General features: G+C 46.3%; 1 protein-coding gene across 2 annotated transcripts in view; it reads right to left on the bottom strand.

Moving 5' to 3' along the window:
• Positions 1-5,096: 5,096 nt before the first annotated feature.
• LOC131686759 (cadherin-86C-like) overlaps positions 5,097-16,880 on the bottom strand; it is a 385,841-nt gene continuing 374,057 nt past the window's right edge. For both annotated transcript variants that reach the window (XM_058970741.1, XM_058970731.1), the window contains 3 exons: positions 10,429-10,519; positions 9,593-9,972; positions 5,097-8,992 (listed from right to left, as the gene is read on the bottom strand). In XM_058970741.1, coding sequence (XP_058826724.1) covers positions 6,499-8,992; positions 9,593-9,972; positions 10,429-10,519 — 2,965 coding nt within the window. In that variant the 3' untranslated portion in view covers positions 5,097-6,498. The remainder of the gene's footprint in view (positions 8,993-9,592; positions 9,973-10,428; positions 10,520-16,880) is intronic.

The following is a 16,880-nucleotide window of genomic DNA, read 5'->3' on the forward strand; positions in this document are numbered from 1 at the left end:
TTGTTAATCACTACGTTTTCATTCAGTCGTGCATCCACAAACTGTTGAAACCTTCTCCAGTTGACTCGATGGAAGTCTCTTCTCGTTTGTCTTCTTGTTGCAGTTTCGATTCCAAGTTTCACCAATACCGGATAGTTGTCAGAGCCCAGGTCTATAATGGACTCGGGGTCGCTTAGCCCAGCAGGTAGATTCGAGAGAAATATGTCGAGAGTCGAAGTATGTCCTTTAGGAGATACATAGGTAGGAGTGGGAGAGTGGAACACTGTATAATAACCACACTGAAGCTCATCTTGCAGTAGCTTGCCGTTAGAGTTTACACGCGTGCTACCCCAGTTGGCATGTCTCGCATTTAGATCCGCACCGATCAGGAATTTATCACTACCCTTGGTTAGTTTTTTCAGATCACTTTTAAATTGTTGCGCAGTTCCATCGCTCACTTGCATTTGTTTATTACAGTACGCACTTATCACTCGAATTTTTCCTAGGTTGGTAGTTATTTCTATTCCGATCGCTTCAATTACACTGGTTTGAAAATGTGGGAGAGTTTTGAATGGTATTTCTTTTGCGATAATTCTGGCGACACCACCCCCTCTGCTAATTCGGTCACATCTGATAACACTGTAGTTTGGTATCGAGAATTTCACTTTTGGCTTTAGATGTGTTTCGGTTACGAGAGCTATACTAATGTTGTTATCTCTGAGGAATTGAGATAATTCAAGCACTTTCGGTCCAACTGATCGAGCATTCCAGGTCACAATACGACACCGATTATCGACCATATTTGATGACGAAGAGTCCGAGTCTCGTGTTTGGTTTTACAGCTTCGCAGCTTGTTCGACATTTCCAAGAAAATACGCACTAGCTCCTCTGGGGAGTACAATGTTGAGTCGTCTGAGGTGTTAGGTAAGCCTGAGCCGCTGGCAACACCACAGTAGCTCTGGAATCCTGGTGGAGCTGGTCGCTTCGAGCTGCTTAGAGCAGCATCGTCGGGTGGGACGATTGGTGGGAAGTTCACGCTTCCCAAGTTCACCGGAGGTTTTTGCTTGCGTCCTGGTTGATTGTTAATCGTCGATGCTCGACGAATGTTAATATATTCTGCCCGTTTGGCACACGATTTGTCATTTGCTTGGTGATTTTCTCCACATTTTGCACACTTTGCTGCTTCCTTGACACATCCCTCAAGTCGATGATTTCCACCACATTTAAGGCAGCGGGGCTTCATGCTGCAGTTTCGTGATCCATGTCCAAAATTTTGGCAATTTAGACACTGGGTTACATCTTTTTGCACCCCGCGGTACGGTTCCCACTTGATAATCACTTGGAATAATGATGGTATCACTCGCAATGCTCCCATCGATATGGAGCCTTTCTTAAACTGCACTAGGTAGACTGTCTTTAAACACTCTAGTTTCATCTTCGCGTCGAGACATCTTGAAAACTTTTATTGGAGACAGTTCATACGATCGAAGCTCTTCTTCGATCTCCTCTACTTTCATTGTTGGAAGGCCACGAATGACAGCCTTAAAAGGTTTTTCCGAGGGCATGTCATGCGAAAAATGCTCAGCCTTTGTTGTTTGGAGATATTTTTTCAATCGTTTGTATTGGTTTGGATCTTCAACCAAGATTTTGGTGCCAATTCGCGTGATTTTAAACGACGCCAATACGTCGTTATTGATGAGGTCCGACTTCAAGGTTGCCAACGGAACATCTTTGACTACAATGGGCGGCAACTTGATGCGTTTGTCTACATTACTCTCAGGCGCATCTGCGAGTGAGCTGTAACTGTTCGATTTGAGTAGGTTCGCTTCAGCACCATCCTCGCCTTCCGGTGCAGGGTTTGGCTTCGGCTTTGCGGGTCCTCGTCATCGCAGCTAGAATGGTACGTCCGCACTGTACTGCTTCCAAACGACGAATGGTGGTAAAAGTACAGAATTAATAAGCGCAAACTTAGTACTAGTTAATAAAAGAAACTTTCTAATTAAATTCTTTTTCCATTTTGCCTTCGTCCTAATAAGGACGGTATGTTGATACAAGACGGGAATCTTTTGAAACAATTCAAACCTTGCCGACGATTGTTTTTACTGCGTACATACATACGATCTTTCCCCTTTCGCAGCTCACACCGAATGAGTACGCTTTGCAGCCTTCGATGTTTTGGTGGCATTTTTAGTGGCAGTTACTACCGCCTTTTCAGTGACTGCGTTTCTTAGCCTTTGGCCTTTTGGCCTTCTCACCGCCACCACCGTTTTTCTTCTCTCCGGTGGTAGCCAATTTGATTGGTCGTCCGATGCAGCTTCTCACGACCACGCACATCTGTTATGCACTGCGTCTTACACACGTCTGGCTTTGAGAAAAGCTGCGACACCCCTATTTATAGGTTTTATCATTAATGTTGATTCTCATTTAAAGTAGTTTTTGAACTATTTAAACAAATTTGATATAGCAAACAACGTATCGGTAGCAAGCGTTGAACGTTTTCCTTTCGATTTATGAAACAAGATTGGCAATCCGTTTAGTAGAAGAAAAGTTATTAAGGTTCAAAATGTACGTAACGCTTTCGCTAATATGCACTACTATCGCTTTCTCGCTCGTTCTCATGGCGTGCATGAGCCTTTCCTTTCCGTCCGGCTTCTAATGGCATAACCAAAACTAATATGCCGGCTTTCCCCCACCAACTGCTCTCGTCAAGCAACCCAATACGAATAATCATAGGAACAAACATGTAGTGGACCTATATATAAACTTTTCATTATTTTATTGTTCGGTTGCTGCACCATATTGACGGCTCTGTGCGAGATGGGCTGAAAATTTTCACTTTTCCGAGTCGTTTTCGAAAGATTTTTCAACACACTATTTTTCCGTTGATAATGAATGTCCTACATGTTCCAAAATTTAATACAACATTGGTACAAATATTTTCGACAAAATGCCGAAGAAATTGATTAAATCCATTCAGTACAACAAAAGATATAAGCGTTCAAAATCTTACATCATTATTCTTCCGAAATTTTGAAAAGGGGCCCCTATATTGAAAGGTAAGTCGTTAGTCACGACAAAAAATCCGTTCGAAAATCCATACGAAATTTCGTGTGAAATTCCGTGCGAAATTCCATGCGAAATTCCTCGCTAAATTCCGTGCGAAATTTTGAGCGAAATTTCGAGCGAAATTCCGTATCAAATTTCGAGCGAAATTCCGTGCGAAATTCCGTGCAAAATTTCGTGCGAAATTCCGCGGGAAATTCCGTTAGAAATTCTGTTCGAAATTCCGTGCGAAATTCCGTGTGAAATTTCAAGCGAAATTTTGTGCCAAATTTCGTGCAAAAATCCGCGCGAAAGTCTGTGCGAAATTCCGTGATTTGATTTGATGCAAACTCGAATTTTTTTAACGAAAGTTAACTTTTTTCCACTTTTTTTGTTCAAAGAGGGGAAAATTCAAAATCGAGCTGGTATTTTTGATGCCAAATGACTTCAAAATGCATATAGCGTCAAAATTTGATGTAAACTCGAAAAAAATTTTTTTTAGCGGAAATTGACTTTTTTGACGATTTTTGTAAAGGAAAATTTCAAAATCGAATTTGCATTTTTGATGCCAAATGACTTTAAAATGCATAAAACGTCGAGATTTTATGCAAACTCCAAAAATTTTTTTTAACGAAAGTTAACTTTTTTCGACTTATTTTGTTCAAAGGGGGGGAAAATTCAAAATCGAGCTGGTATTTTCGATGCCAAGTGACTTCAAAATGCATAAAGCGTCAAAATTTGATGTAAACTCGAAAAAATTTTTTAACGAAGATTGACTTTTTTTGACGATTTTTGTTCAAAGGGGGGAGTAAAGGAAAATTTCAAAATCGAATTTGCATTTTTGATGCCAAATGATGCAATCTCGAAAAAAAATTTAACGAAAGTTAACTTTTTTCGACTTTTTTTGTTCAAAGGGGGGAAAATTCAAAATCGAGCTGGTATTTTTGATGTCAAATGACTTCAAAATGCACAAAGCGTCAAAATTTGATGTAAACTCGAAAAAAATTTTTTAACGAAAATTGACTTTTTTGACGATTTTTATTCAAAGGGGGGAGTAAAGGAAATTTTCAAAATCGAATTTGCATTTTTGATGCCAAATGACTTCAAAATGCATAAAACGTCGAGATTTTATGCAAACTCCAAAAAAATTTTTTAACGAAAGTTAACTTTTTTCGACTTTTTTTGTTCAAAGAGGGGAAAAATTCAAAATCGAGCTGGTATTTTCGATGCCAAGTGACTTCAAAATGCACAAAGCGTCAAAATTTTATGTAAACTCGAAAAAAATTTTTTAACGAAGATTGACTTTTTTGACGATTTTTATTCAAAGGGGGGAGTAAAGGAAAATTTCAAAATCGAATTTGCATTTTTGATGCCAAATGACTTTAAAATGCATAAAACGTCGAGATTTTATGCAAACTCCAAAAATTTTTTTTAACGAAAGTTAACTTTTTTCGACTTTTTTTGTTCAAAGAGGGGAAAAATTCAAAATCGAGCTGGTATTTTCGATGCCAAGTGACTTCAAAATGCACAAAGCGTCAAAATTTGATGTAAACTCGAAAAAAATTTTTTAACGAAGATTGACTTTTGACGATTTTTATTCAAAGGGGGGAGTAAAGGAAAATTTCAAAATCGAATTTGCATTTTTGATGCCAAATGACTTCAAAATGCATAAAACGTCGAGATTTGATGCAAACTCAAAAAAAATTAACGAAGGTTGACTTTTTTCGACTTTTCTTGTTCAAAGGGGGGAAAATTTCAAAATCGAGCTGGTATTTTTGATGCCAAATGACTTCAAAATGCATAAAGCGTCAAAATTTGATGTAAACTCGAAAAAAATTTTTTAACGAAAATTGACTTTTTTGACGATTTTTGTTCAAAGGGGGGAGTAAAGGAAAATTTCAAAATCGACTTTGCATTTTTTATGCCAAATGACAGAAAATAGTAAGAAGATCGAAAAAGAAAGAACAAATAGTTGGGCACACTTACACCGACATATAAAAAGAGAAATAGATAGAAAACACAGGAAATTTCGAAGAAACTAACAACAGTAGGAAAATTATTCAAAATATCTTCTTTAAACTTCTATAGTCTACCGAACCCATCTCGGATCGATCGATCGATTTATCATTACATTATTATTGCTTAAATACAAAGGCTAGGAATAGAGTCTGATTCTGCCTACAAAACTAGTTATGCTTTTTTTCTTTCTCTCTATATTCATAGTACTTACAGTCAACTTTACAAACTGGTTTGCAACCTCGATTGCAACCACAATATAAACTAAACATTAGCGACTAAATTAAACATATAACACAGAAAAGAGAAGAAAGTTCAGTATTTTTACAAACCTTCGAAACATTAAACTTAAACAAGAGACTGTGCCAGTTGCTAGGCAACCGCGTTTTTTTTCGCTTGCTGCTGGAAGAAAAATCCTTTTGAGTATTGCTTCTCAAACATTCGATTGTTCATTTCGGTTTTGGAAGCAAAAAATATCACCTAACAATGTATGCGCTTACCAGAAGAGAAAAAAAAGAAACGTTAAACTAAAACAGACTAGTTATTTGATAACTAGTGGTGGCGCGACGAAAAACAACGTGTTATCTCTAACTGCTTTCATAGGGCGAAAATATTCCTCTTGTACTAAAATCACGACTACGGGTTCTACTATGCACAACTTAAACGCGGAACAGAAACAACAGGTGTGTTTAAAATGTACAGGTCTTAACGGGTAAGGAATCTTAGCTTGGATTGGAATGACACACAGTTGAAAATTGTTGCCGATGAACAATAGGAAAAAAACACGTGCACGTACACGCGCTCGCGCACTAATTGGATTAACACAAAGCCGGCGGCGGTGGAACTATTTACCGCCGGAAACGAAAATGGCGCTGTCTTAACCGACAAGAAGACCAGTCGTTTTTTTTTTCGAAGTGGTTAAACTACTTCAATTCCGATACTCTAACCCCTCTGGTAGTTTTTTATACCGTATATATATGTGTGTGTAGGAAAAAATGGCGCTATACTTAAGTGTGAACCTCTATCATTTATGGCAGTTTCGCGTTTACTCCAACTTTAGAACATGGTTTTTTTTATACTTACTTCGTACAGGGCAGGAGAAGATGGAGGAGGAGGAGGTGACGGAGCGGGAGTCCAAAGGCTCCGTCTCCGACGAGACAAGGGGAATTCCGTTGCTTTGTACTGTTAAATTTCGTCTAAATATTTAAATATTCACATTCGTCACAACGTAGCGGAAGCACTTTCTTTCACAAACTGTCAAAAACAATAAAATCAGGCAGCGCCTACTGAGTTTCCACGTCGTCGCTCGCATCAGTCGCTATTGCGGTATGGAAGCGGCAGCTTTCCCCCCTTTGTTCGTCGCTGCTGCTGCTGCTGTTCGGCTTGAGCGTTGTTGTACTGCTTCCGTAGCCGCCTGCTGTGCTGCTGTTCGCCGCCAGCAGGCTGCTGCCGTGGCCGCTGTTAGGAAAAGGGCGGTGTGTCACTCTCCGAGCGAATCTGCCGGATGCGTACGTCATCGTACGCGATGGTAAAAATGCTCTTCTTGTCCGTGATCGGATGCCGTTTGCTTCGGTTGTGCAGCAGCGAGTTCATCGCAATACCGGAGTCGTGATCGTCCTCCAGCGTGGAAGCGTTCAGGGTTTTGGTGTTGGTCGTTGTTGTTCCGGGTGCAGTCGCCGCCGCCGCCGCCGTCGTGGCGGCTAGGTCCGACGGACGAGTGCGAGATTCTTTAACTTCGTGTTCTTTGATCGGAGAAGGTTTACTCGCGGCGGACGAGTCGACAATCTTGATCTGGACTTTGTTGTCGCGGTTCACGATCGGTGGTGTCTCCGGGTACAGGTAGTGCGGTAGTTTGTCGGGCGGGGCATGCACCTGCGAGTGGGGATCGTATTCTGCCTCGAACCGATGTTCGGAGTGCTGCAGCAGAGGATGACTGGTCGGTTCGCCGGAGGACTGCGATTGAACGCGTTTGGCCAGTTGAATGTCTTCCTTCAGGAGACGTGCGTCTTTCGGGGGAGACGTTCGTGGCATCGGTTCCGGTTTGAACTTTGGGTCGTCCTCCCTTGACGAGGACGAGGCTAGTTTCTTTTTAACCAATTTCTTTTCCGGATCGGTTCGTTTACCTTTCTTTTCCAGCGAATCGTCTTTTCCCAGGTTGTAGTACCAATCCATGTACTTGGCTGGGATGTCCCGTCCGTCCTGCGCTTCCAGACCTTCTTTCGAAAGGGATTTAGTTAATCGCGGTGGCTTCGGTGCTGGTCCCTTGTGGGGTCTGGAGGGCGACTCGGAAGTAGCCAACCGTATTCGGGTCGTTGTCGTCGTTTCCGTAGTCTTATTATCCCTCCTGGATATTCTCTGCTGTACCCCGGTTCGAGGTGAAACCGTCACCGATTTTGAACTCTTCGTCACCGAGTAGCTGTAGTCTTCCACGTCCGAATTTATCTCGTCCAAACTATCCGCTGAAAAGTACTTTTGCACCATCACCTCCTTGTCCGATCCGTCGGAATCTTCATAGTATTTCACGTTCTTCTTGTACACTTTCTTGCGCTTCTCCTTCTTTTTGGTGTCCTTATCTTCCAACGAGTCGGAAATCTCCATCAGAACATCCTTCTTCAGCCGCTCCTCGTTTCGCTTCCGCCTCAGTATGCTCGCTCGGGTTTCCGCATGCTTCGGTGGTGACCGTTTCGGTTCCTCTTCCTCCTGAATCGGGGTTCGAATCTTTCGCTTCACCGACTCCACGGTGACGAACCGTCGACCCGTTCGTCCCTCGCCCGAATCCCCGTCCGTTTTGTACTTGGTCTTCTTGCGAGTCCGCTTACGCTTGATCAAGTAAACACCCTCCGGACTGTCCGGCGGGCTGTACTTGATGTATTCGTACTCGTCCTCCGACAGCGAATCGTCGTCGTTTTCGCTCTTGGTTCTCCTTCTCTCGATCTTCACCGGTTCGGTTTGCGTTGCAGTTTCGCAGTCGGTTTGTGTCGTCGCAGCAACCGCCGCCATCGACGGACAGGGTAAACTTTGTGTCTCGAGCGCCTGATCCTGTTGGTTGTACTTCTCCTCTAGTTTCTCCTTCTCCAGCAGGATCTGCCGCAGCAAGGCGTTCTGCTGTTTCAGCGAATGCTCCAACTCTTGCTGTATCAGCGAGTGATTCGAAACGGCATGCGTTATCTGAATGTCATCCTCGTCGATGCCCCGAACAGATCCTTTGTCCGTCTTTTGATCGAGCCCTACTTTTACCTCCGTAACGTGCTCTCCTCTGTAGCCTCCTCCGGGAACCTCGTTCGGGATCGTCTGTATGAAAGTGGTTCCCGGCAGTAGCTGATAGTGTTCTCTAATGATTTGTTTCCCATTCGCTTGCTCCTCAATGTATCGTCTCATCAGGATCTCCTTCCCCCCGTTATCCACCATTATGTACTGCGGTTGAGCCTGTCCTGGACCACCTCCAACTCCACCTCCTCGCTGTGGAACATTAACGTAGATATTCTCCTCATCGTTCCTACCCCTGGTAATCAAGCGGAGAATCTCCGCATTCCCATCCTTAATGTAATACTGATCCCTCGGTTCGATCCCATCCTCCAGTCCACCCCCCATATTGTTTCCCCCTAGTCCTCCCTGTCGCTTAAAGCTACCCCGTCGCTCGTAGTTCAAATCACTCCCCCGGTCCATCTCGTGCCGTCGCATCGAATCGTCATCGATCTGGGTCTGGTGGTGATGATGCAGGTGACTGTGATGATGATGCTGCTGATGAACCCGCCGCAACGATTGATACTCCGGATCATCCTGATCGTCCACATCCTCGAGGTACATGTCCGTTCGCTGTTCGTTGTTCAACAGGTTGCTCCGGGAACGGTGCAGACCATCGCCGATGCTTCCACCTCCACCGCCGCCACCACCACCACCAGCTGCGTGATGTTGTTGATGCTGTTCCTTTGCCGATTTGGATTTGTATTCGTTTCTGTAAGGGGAAAATACGGAGGTTAGTTCGCGTAGAATAAGTTGGCCTAAATTGAATGGGTCTTGTTGGCCGAGCCACGCCTACACGTGAAATGCAAATGCTCGTGCTGGAGTCAGGTCAATTTGTCTTCCGCAGGAAGCTTCTTTATGCTAATGAAAGTTAGTTAGTTATTTTCAATGGCAGCGCCAAACTAGGTCAAGGACATCCGGTAAGTCTGTTCCGGATATGCCATATTTATTAGTCAGTGACCGGACTCTACTGTAGGTTGAAAAGTGCCGTGAAAATTCTTGATTCGACAAATTTAGTGAAGTCACTCCAATAAAATGCGCTTCTATCTCACATTCTTGATATATTTTATTCATTTTGAGGGTCTAACATATTACAAGAATCTTTGATTACATGTCCAGATCAACATAGAATTTTGTGTAGTGCGGAGCATTTGCAAATCACGTGTTCAACTGAGATTGTTAGTAAACAACTACTCGCTACCCTAGGAAACCCAGTCACCATCGCAGCAACTCTCGCCTCAACCAAAAAAAAAACTAGTACCGTACCACCACAACCCGCACCGGCAACGGTCTCACCGGCTGCTCTACTAACCTAATCTTAACAGTCTGCTCTTTCGTTTTACCACCGCCATCGCTTCTCGTCTTCTTGTCGCTGATGGGCATCATTCGGGCTACGCCACCACCGCCACCGATGCCACCACTGCTATCTCCTCCTACGCCACCGCCACCGCCACCATCTTCGTCATCGTCAATTGTGTGCCCCCGGTTGTCGCGACCTGTTGCTACGGTTGTTGTAACTGCAGCCGCCGATGGTGACGACGTCACCGTCGTCGCCGCCGCCGCCGCTGCTGCTGCTAGTGAGGCTTTGTTAGCGTGTCGTCTTCCTCTAAATTCCCAGCGCGTCGGCTTGGTGCGGGAATCGGTCGATCTATCCGCCGACCAGGCTTCTCTTCGTCCCATCCATTCCGCGACCTGTTAGCGTGGAACACGGCATTGTTTAAAACCGATGAACCGACCGATCGGACGAAGGAACAAACGGAAAATCGAAACGGAACGGAAAGAAAAAAAAAAAGAGAAAGAGATAAAAGGGAACTCGTTTAGTACTGGCAAATTTGCCTGAAAAGAGTAAACGGCTGGAAGCGACGCGAATACAAGGTGTTTCACAGAGTACAAGGTGTTAGAAGCAAATGAAACTCAAGCAAAGGTTGCTGTGTTGGGTTAACGGGGGTTTAGTAACAGTGAGAAAAAAAATTGTTAGCTGCTAGATTGTTTCAAGCAAAACCGATAAAAGAAGGATGCATTTTTCATTTCAGAAAAAAGAGGAAAAGGGGCGGGGCATAAAATCTCCAAAAAAACAAAAGAGATAAAGAGAGAAAAAGCAGGAAGAAACATAGAGAAAGTAAACAGTACGGAATCACACATCACTACCTGAACAGATTTTGACTGTTTTCCAATGACTTGCTCTCTATGAACAAGATGAACATCATCTTCGATACTATTGACTCTAATTACTCTTTTTCTACGAGTGTTTTATATATTTTTTTGTTTCGGAGGGAGAAGATTACGTCATAAAAAGAGAAGAAAAAAACAAGAGAACAACAAACGATTATTGTTTTAGTTCCGGGTGCAGGTCACGCTGAATAATGGCGATGGGCAGTGTTGGTAAATTGACTGGTCAATGATGGTTGAATGGGAAGACGATGATGAATGGTGACTGGTGGTGGTGATTGGTTGTGGTGGTGGTGGTAATAGCAATTGCAGTGGCGTTGAAAGTGATGGCATATTTTTATGTGTGTTTGCGTGCGAAGATATAAAGCCGAAGGAAGGTGAATTTTAGTGCAGAATGGATAAAGGCAGCTTTTTATGTTAGTAGAAAAATAGGCTACTGAGCTTTCAGTTTTTTTTCTTATCTTTAAAAGGTCTGGAATCTGTAGGTTGGTATGAACCAATCCTGATTTTGACAATGGCTAAGCATGAGTATCGACAAAAATCGGCGTTTCAGTCTGTTTTTAACAAAGAACTCCTCTATGTTCTCTTCTTCCGACGAATCGGTCCTTATTGGATCTTTCCCAAGGAATCGAAATTTGATTCCTTGATAAAGGTTCAATAAGGACCGAAACGTCGGAAGAACGCCGATTCCTAACCTAAAGAAATAAATCATAAACAGTCGAAAACACAGCAAAATATCGACAAAAAGATATTCTGTGTAAATAAACCAACATAAAATTTGATTTGATTGGTCGATTTAAACTGGTTGCCATGTACCAGATTTTTAAACTAATAGACGTGTCTAATAATATCATATATTGCATGAAATTAATCAGCCTTGGCAGATTGATCCATAGAACTGCGTTTACTAGTCGGCATTCGTTCCCAATTTCTATAGATTATTAGATATATTTTCTATGTTGAAACCACTCCGCTTTGGCATTCTCACATTTATTTCAAATGCTTCCGCTTTTAGAAGCTTAATCGTTGCTCCAGCAGCTCCCAAAAAAGCTTGGAAGAACGTCCGACTACGTTCCACTTTCCCTGTCCACGGATGATTATTGTGATGTCGGCGGCATGGACAATCATAGATTCCGCTTGATCGTTGCGTATTTCGACCAGTTGATCCAATAACGGTTGCAGATACAGAACGAAAAGTAACGTACTCACACGGATCACCTTGACGTACCGATCTTTCTATATGAAATTGTTCAGGATGGCCCAGGAACTCCAATCTCCCCGCGGAGCCGGCTGGGATACGAGTAGCCATAGGAAAGTTCGGGTAGCCAACTCGTTGGGACTATGGTCGTATGCTGACAGGGAAGGAGGGCCGTGTAGTGGCCGGCATACAATAGCGCTACGGATCTCCCGTTCCGGTGATATGGGCCCACCAAACGGGATAACCCCAATTCCAAGGCGTGAAGCGACCCTTGCCGAGGGATGAATGATTGGGGGGGGGGGGGGGGGTGCGAAGGATCCCGCAGGGCGGCGACCCGAGAAAACGACTTCTCAGCCTAAAAAGGCGAAAGTCGCCAATCGGGCGCAAAATGTAGAGCAACCTGGCACCAGTCAGCCGGCGCCATCGGCAGAAGATGGTGAATGACAGGTGGTCAGTAGGAAGCGGAAGTCGAACGCACCTCGACCCGCGAAGAAAAAGAAGGCGAGAGACAGAGGGGAGGCCCTGCTGGTGAAAACCACCGAGGGTAGCTACGCTGAGATCCTAAAATCGATGTGGGCGGCCGAAAGCCTCTCGAATTTAGGACAGGATATGCGAAGCGTCAGACGCGCCAAAGATGGCGAAATGATCTTGGTACTGAAGCGTGGTGCACAATCCAGCGGAGTGACGTATCGGAGGTTGGCCCAAGAGGTCTTGGGAAATGGCGCTCAGATGAGGTCGTTGGAAGCGGAAGTGACTGAACGCAACTGAACGAGATCACAAACGCAGAGGACGTCGTCTCGGCCGTTAAGGAGCAGTGCGGCGTTGAGATCGATCAGACCTCTGTACGTATCAGGGAGCGGATTTCAAGCTACCGGTCGCGGAAGCCAAAAAAGTAACCGATAAAGGGAAGTTGAAGATCGGATGGTCAGTATGCCCAGCTAGCATACCCCAGCCGCCTTCAGTGGACTGGTGTTTTAAATGTCTGGAGCGAGGCCACAAGTCATACGACTGTAAGGGCCCAGACAGGAGCAAGTTGTGTCGTCGCTGCGGTGAGGAGGGACACAAGGCGCTGAAATGTGAGAGGGCACCCAAGTGTCTTATCTGCGCTAGTAAGAAGCAGGGCCGCAGCCATGTTATGGGCGGACCTGCGTGTCCCTTCGGGGAGGCCGCAAAGAGGAAGCAATGGAATACGTCACACAGCTGAATCTTAACCATTGTGCAGCAGCCCAACAGCTACTGTGGCAGTCGGTATCGGAGTCGAGGACAGATGTCGCCCTCCTATCCGACCCGTACAACGTCCCTGCCGATAACGGCAACTGGGTGGCGGACGGGTCTAGGACGGGACGGTTCCCGGTTCAGGAGGTAGTACAGTCCTCTGCGGAGGGTGTCGCGATTGCCAAGATCAAAGGTGTGTTCTATTGTAGCTGCTATGCCCCACCTATGTGGCCAATAGAACAGTTCAACCAGATGATCGACAGGCTTTCGTCTGACATGGTGGGTCGGAAGCCGTTTGTCATAGCGGGTGACTTCAACGCTTGGGCAGTGGAGTGGGGCAGCCGCTGTACAAATAGTAGGCACCAAGCGCTCCTGGAGGCGCTTGCGAAACTCGACGCAGTGCTAGTCAATGATGGTTCCGCTAGCACATTTCGCAGGAATGGGGTCGAGTCGTGGATTGACGAAACGTTTGCCAGTCCGAGTCTCGTTCCATACATGGACTGCAGGGTAGACGAGGGCTACACCCATAGTGATCACTTAGCAATACGCTTCAGGATCAACTATGGTGTGCAGCATCCGAGGGCGGGTAATCCCTGTCAAGTACGCGGATGTTTTCACCGCGGCCCTGGGACTGGAGGCCCTGGCCAACACCGACAGTCTAAGCGGGGATGCGCTGGTAGCTGTTCTATCACGCGCGTACGACGCCACTATGCCGAAGAAAACCCTGCCAAGAAATGGCAGACGTTCGGTATATTGGTGGAGTGCAGAGATCGCAGCCCTACGATCAGCTTGCCTACAAGCTAGACGTAGGATGCAGCGAGCCCGCACTGAGGAAGTTAGAGTGGATCGACGTGAAGTGTTTCGTGCTGCGAAATCGGCCCTCAACAAGGCCATCAAGAGCAGCAAGAGAGCGTGTTTTGACAATTTGTGCGAGGAGGCCAACGTGAATCCGTGGGGCGATGCCTACAGGATCGTGATGGCCAAGACCAAAGGGGGCTCTTCACCCCCAGAACGGTCTCCGGACCGGTTGGCGAAGATTATCGAAGTACTCTTTCCGTCTCGATCCACAAGCCCCTGGCCACCTGCACTACGAGACAGCGCGGGTACGGCCGAAATGACGAATGAAGAACTACTCGCAGTGGCTAATTCCCTAGCAATAAACAAAGCTCCAGGGCCGGATGGAGTTCCAAACTGCGCTCTTAAGGTTGGTTTTCGAAAGGGTAAGTCCACGTTGAACGTGATAAAGACTGCCGAGATAGCGATCCAAGGCGGAAAGGCGAAGCATTCGATACTGTGCGTTAGTGACATTTGACGTGAAGAACGCATTCAATAAAGGACTTCGACAACGATCTTTTTGTGGAAGCACTTCGTGCGGATTGCGTCATTCCAACTCCGAGTGCCGATGAGCTGTCGGAAACAGTAGCGAGGGTATGTGATGTATCAATGCCGAGGAATGTGGACCAGAGGAACTACCGGCGTCCGGCGTACTGGTGGAGCGATAGGCTCAGCATCCTCCGGGCTGTCTGCCTAAAAGCCAGAAGACGCCAGAGAGCAAGATCTGAGGCAGTCAGAGAGGAGTGCAAGATAACATTCCAGGGGCCAGGGTCGCTGTTAAACACGAGATAATGCTAAGCAAGTCCATCTGCTACAAGGAGCTGTGCAGAGAAGTAGACGCCAACCCCTGGGGCAATGCTTACCGCGTCGTTATGGCCAGAATCAAGGGTCCAAAGACGCCAGTCGAAGTGTGCGCCGACAAACTGAAAATTATCGTGGAGGGTCTTTTCCCGAAGCACGATCCAACCGCATGGCCGCCTACACCGTACGTTGATGCAGATGGTGGAAATGCTGGTGACAATCGAGTTTCCAACGACGAGCTCCTTATTGTGGCTAAAGGGCTGAAAGGGAAGAAAGCTCCTGGACTGGATGGTATCCCCAACTTGGCACTGAACACTGCGATCCTGGCGTTTCCGGACATGTTCAGGATAGTCCTACAGAAATGCCAGGACGATGGCTATTTCCCGGATAGATGGAAGATACAGAAACTGGTGTTGCTGCCAAAACCACCAAGAGATCCAGCATCGTATTGGCCTATATGCTAGCCTGATACTCTTGGTAAGATCCCGGAAAGGATCACCTTCAATAGGCTGACGACCTACGCTGAAAGTGAGAACGGACTATCGCAGAGGCAGTTCGGGTTCCGGAAAGGGATACCGACGGTGGACGTCATCCGCACAGTCAACGCGAGCGCGAAGAAAGCATCGAAGAAAATGAGAAGGAGTAATCGCTACTGCGACGTAGTAACGATTGACGTGAAGAACGTGTTAAACAGCGCTAGCTGAGAGGCTGTCGCCGTAGCGCTACACAGAATGTGGGTTCCGGACCATCTGTGCAAGATTCTGAAAAGTTACTTCCAGAACCAAGTACTGGTCTACGAGACGAACCTGGGGCCGAGGTCGATTAGGGTCACGGCGGGAGTACATCCATACTCGGCCCAACGCTCTGGAATATAATATACAACGGAGTTTTAACACTGGAACTGCCCAGGGGAGTTGAGATCGTCGACTTTGCAGATGATGTTGTCCTGACGATAACCGGCGAGACCCTTAAGGAGGTGGAGATGTTGACGGAAGAGACAATAGGCATCGTGGAAACCTGGATGGCTGACGTCAAGTCACCACAAGACCGAGGAAGTGCTGGTCAGCAACTGTAAAAAAATCCAGCGTGTCGAGATCAGCGTCAGGGGACAATCCATCCCATCGATGCGGGCGCTGAAGCAGCTGGGTGTGATGGTCGACGATCGGTTAAATTACAACAACCATGTCGACTATGTATGTGAGAAGGCTGCGAGGACAACTAACGCATTGGTAAGGATCATGCCGAATCACGGAGGAGCAAGAGGCAGCACGAGACGTCTCCTGGTGGGTGTCTCAGACTCAATACTGAGATATGGCGTATTGGCCTGGCCTGCTGCACTGAACTCAAAGCAGAACAGAACGAAGTTGGCAAGCACTTTTCGCCTAATGGCTGTTCGTGTCGCGAGTGCCTACAGAACGATATCGTCGGAGGCGGTATGCGGTATTGCCGGGATGATTCCCATCTGCATCACTCTAGCTGAGGACGTGAAATGCTACCAGCGGAGAAATGCACGTAATGCACCGAGACTGCTCCGAGCGGACTCGTTGGCCAAATGGCAGCAAGAGTGGGATAACGCTGATAAAGGAAGGTGAACCCACCGACTCATTCCAAATGTATCTGATTGGTTACATAGGAAACATGGAGAGGAGAACTTCCATTTGACGCTGTTTTTGTCCGGGCACGGATGATTCCGGAAATACCTGCATCGGTTTGGACATGCTTCGTTACCCCTTTGGCCGGAGTGTGTGGACGTGCAAGAGACACCGGAACACGTGGTATTTGAATGCTTTAGCATATCTGGGACGCTGTCAACAAAATGGTTGCGAGTATACTCCCCGACCTGCAGAGGAAGTGGCGAAGGGACCAACAAAGTTGCACCATTGGCTAGAAACCACAAATTGGGTTTCGGGAGAAATTCCGCTGCCGAGGAACTCTCCGACGGTGTAGACTATGCCAATTGCCGGGGACCAGTTGAGTAGTACGCGACATAGCACCGGGTTTGAGTCGTCGGGGCGCCAGTGAACCGGACGCCGGCCTTCACCGGAATTGCCGGACCAACCTCGACACCCCCTGACGGGTAGCTCGTGAGTAGGCTAGATCCACCGCCGGGGATTAGACCGAGTAGACGGAGCGGGAAGCTAAATGGTTCACAAAAAGGTACATCGGGAGCAATCTACCGCCTGGTAATTCACGGTAGGGTAGATTCCCCGCCGTGGATTACCCGACAGAATCGTGACGAAATAGGGGAGCTAATTGGCTCACGAAACAAACACCGGTACCGAGAGAAATTCCGTTGCCGGGGAACTTTCAGTCAGAGTAGGATAATATCCGAGTTGATCTCGATAATGCTGGTAGCTAAATGGCTCAAGGAAGCGGGTATCGG

Source organism: Topomyia yanbarensis, chromosome 1 (assembly GCF_030247195.1).
Source record: "Topomyia yanbarensis strain Yona2022 chromosome 1, ASM3024719v1, whole genome shotgun sequence".
Lineage (NCBI taxonomy): Eukaryota > Metazoa > Arthropoda > Insecta > Diptera > Culicidae > Topomyia > Topomyia yanbarensis.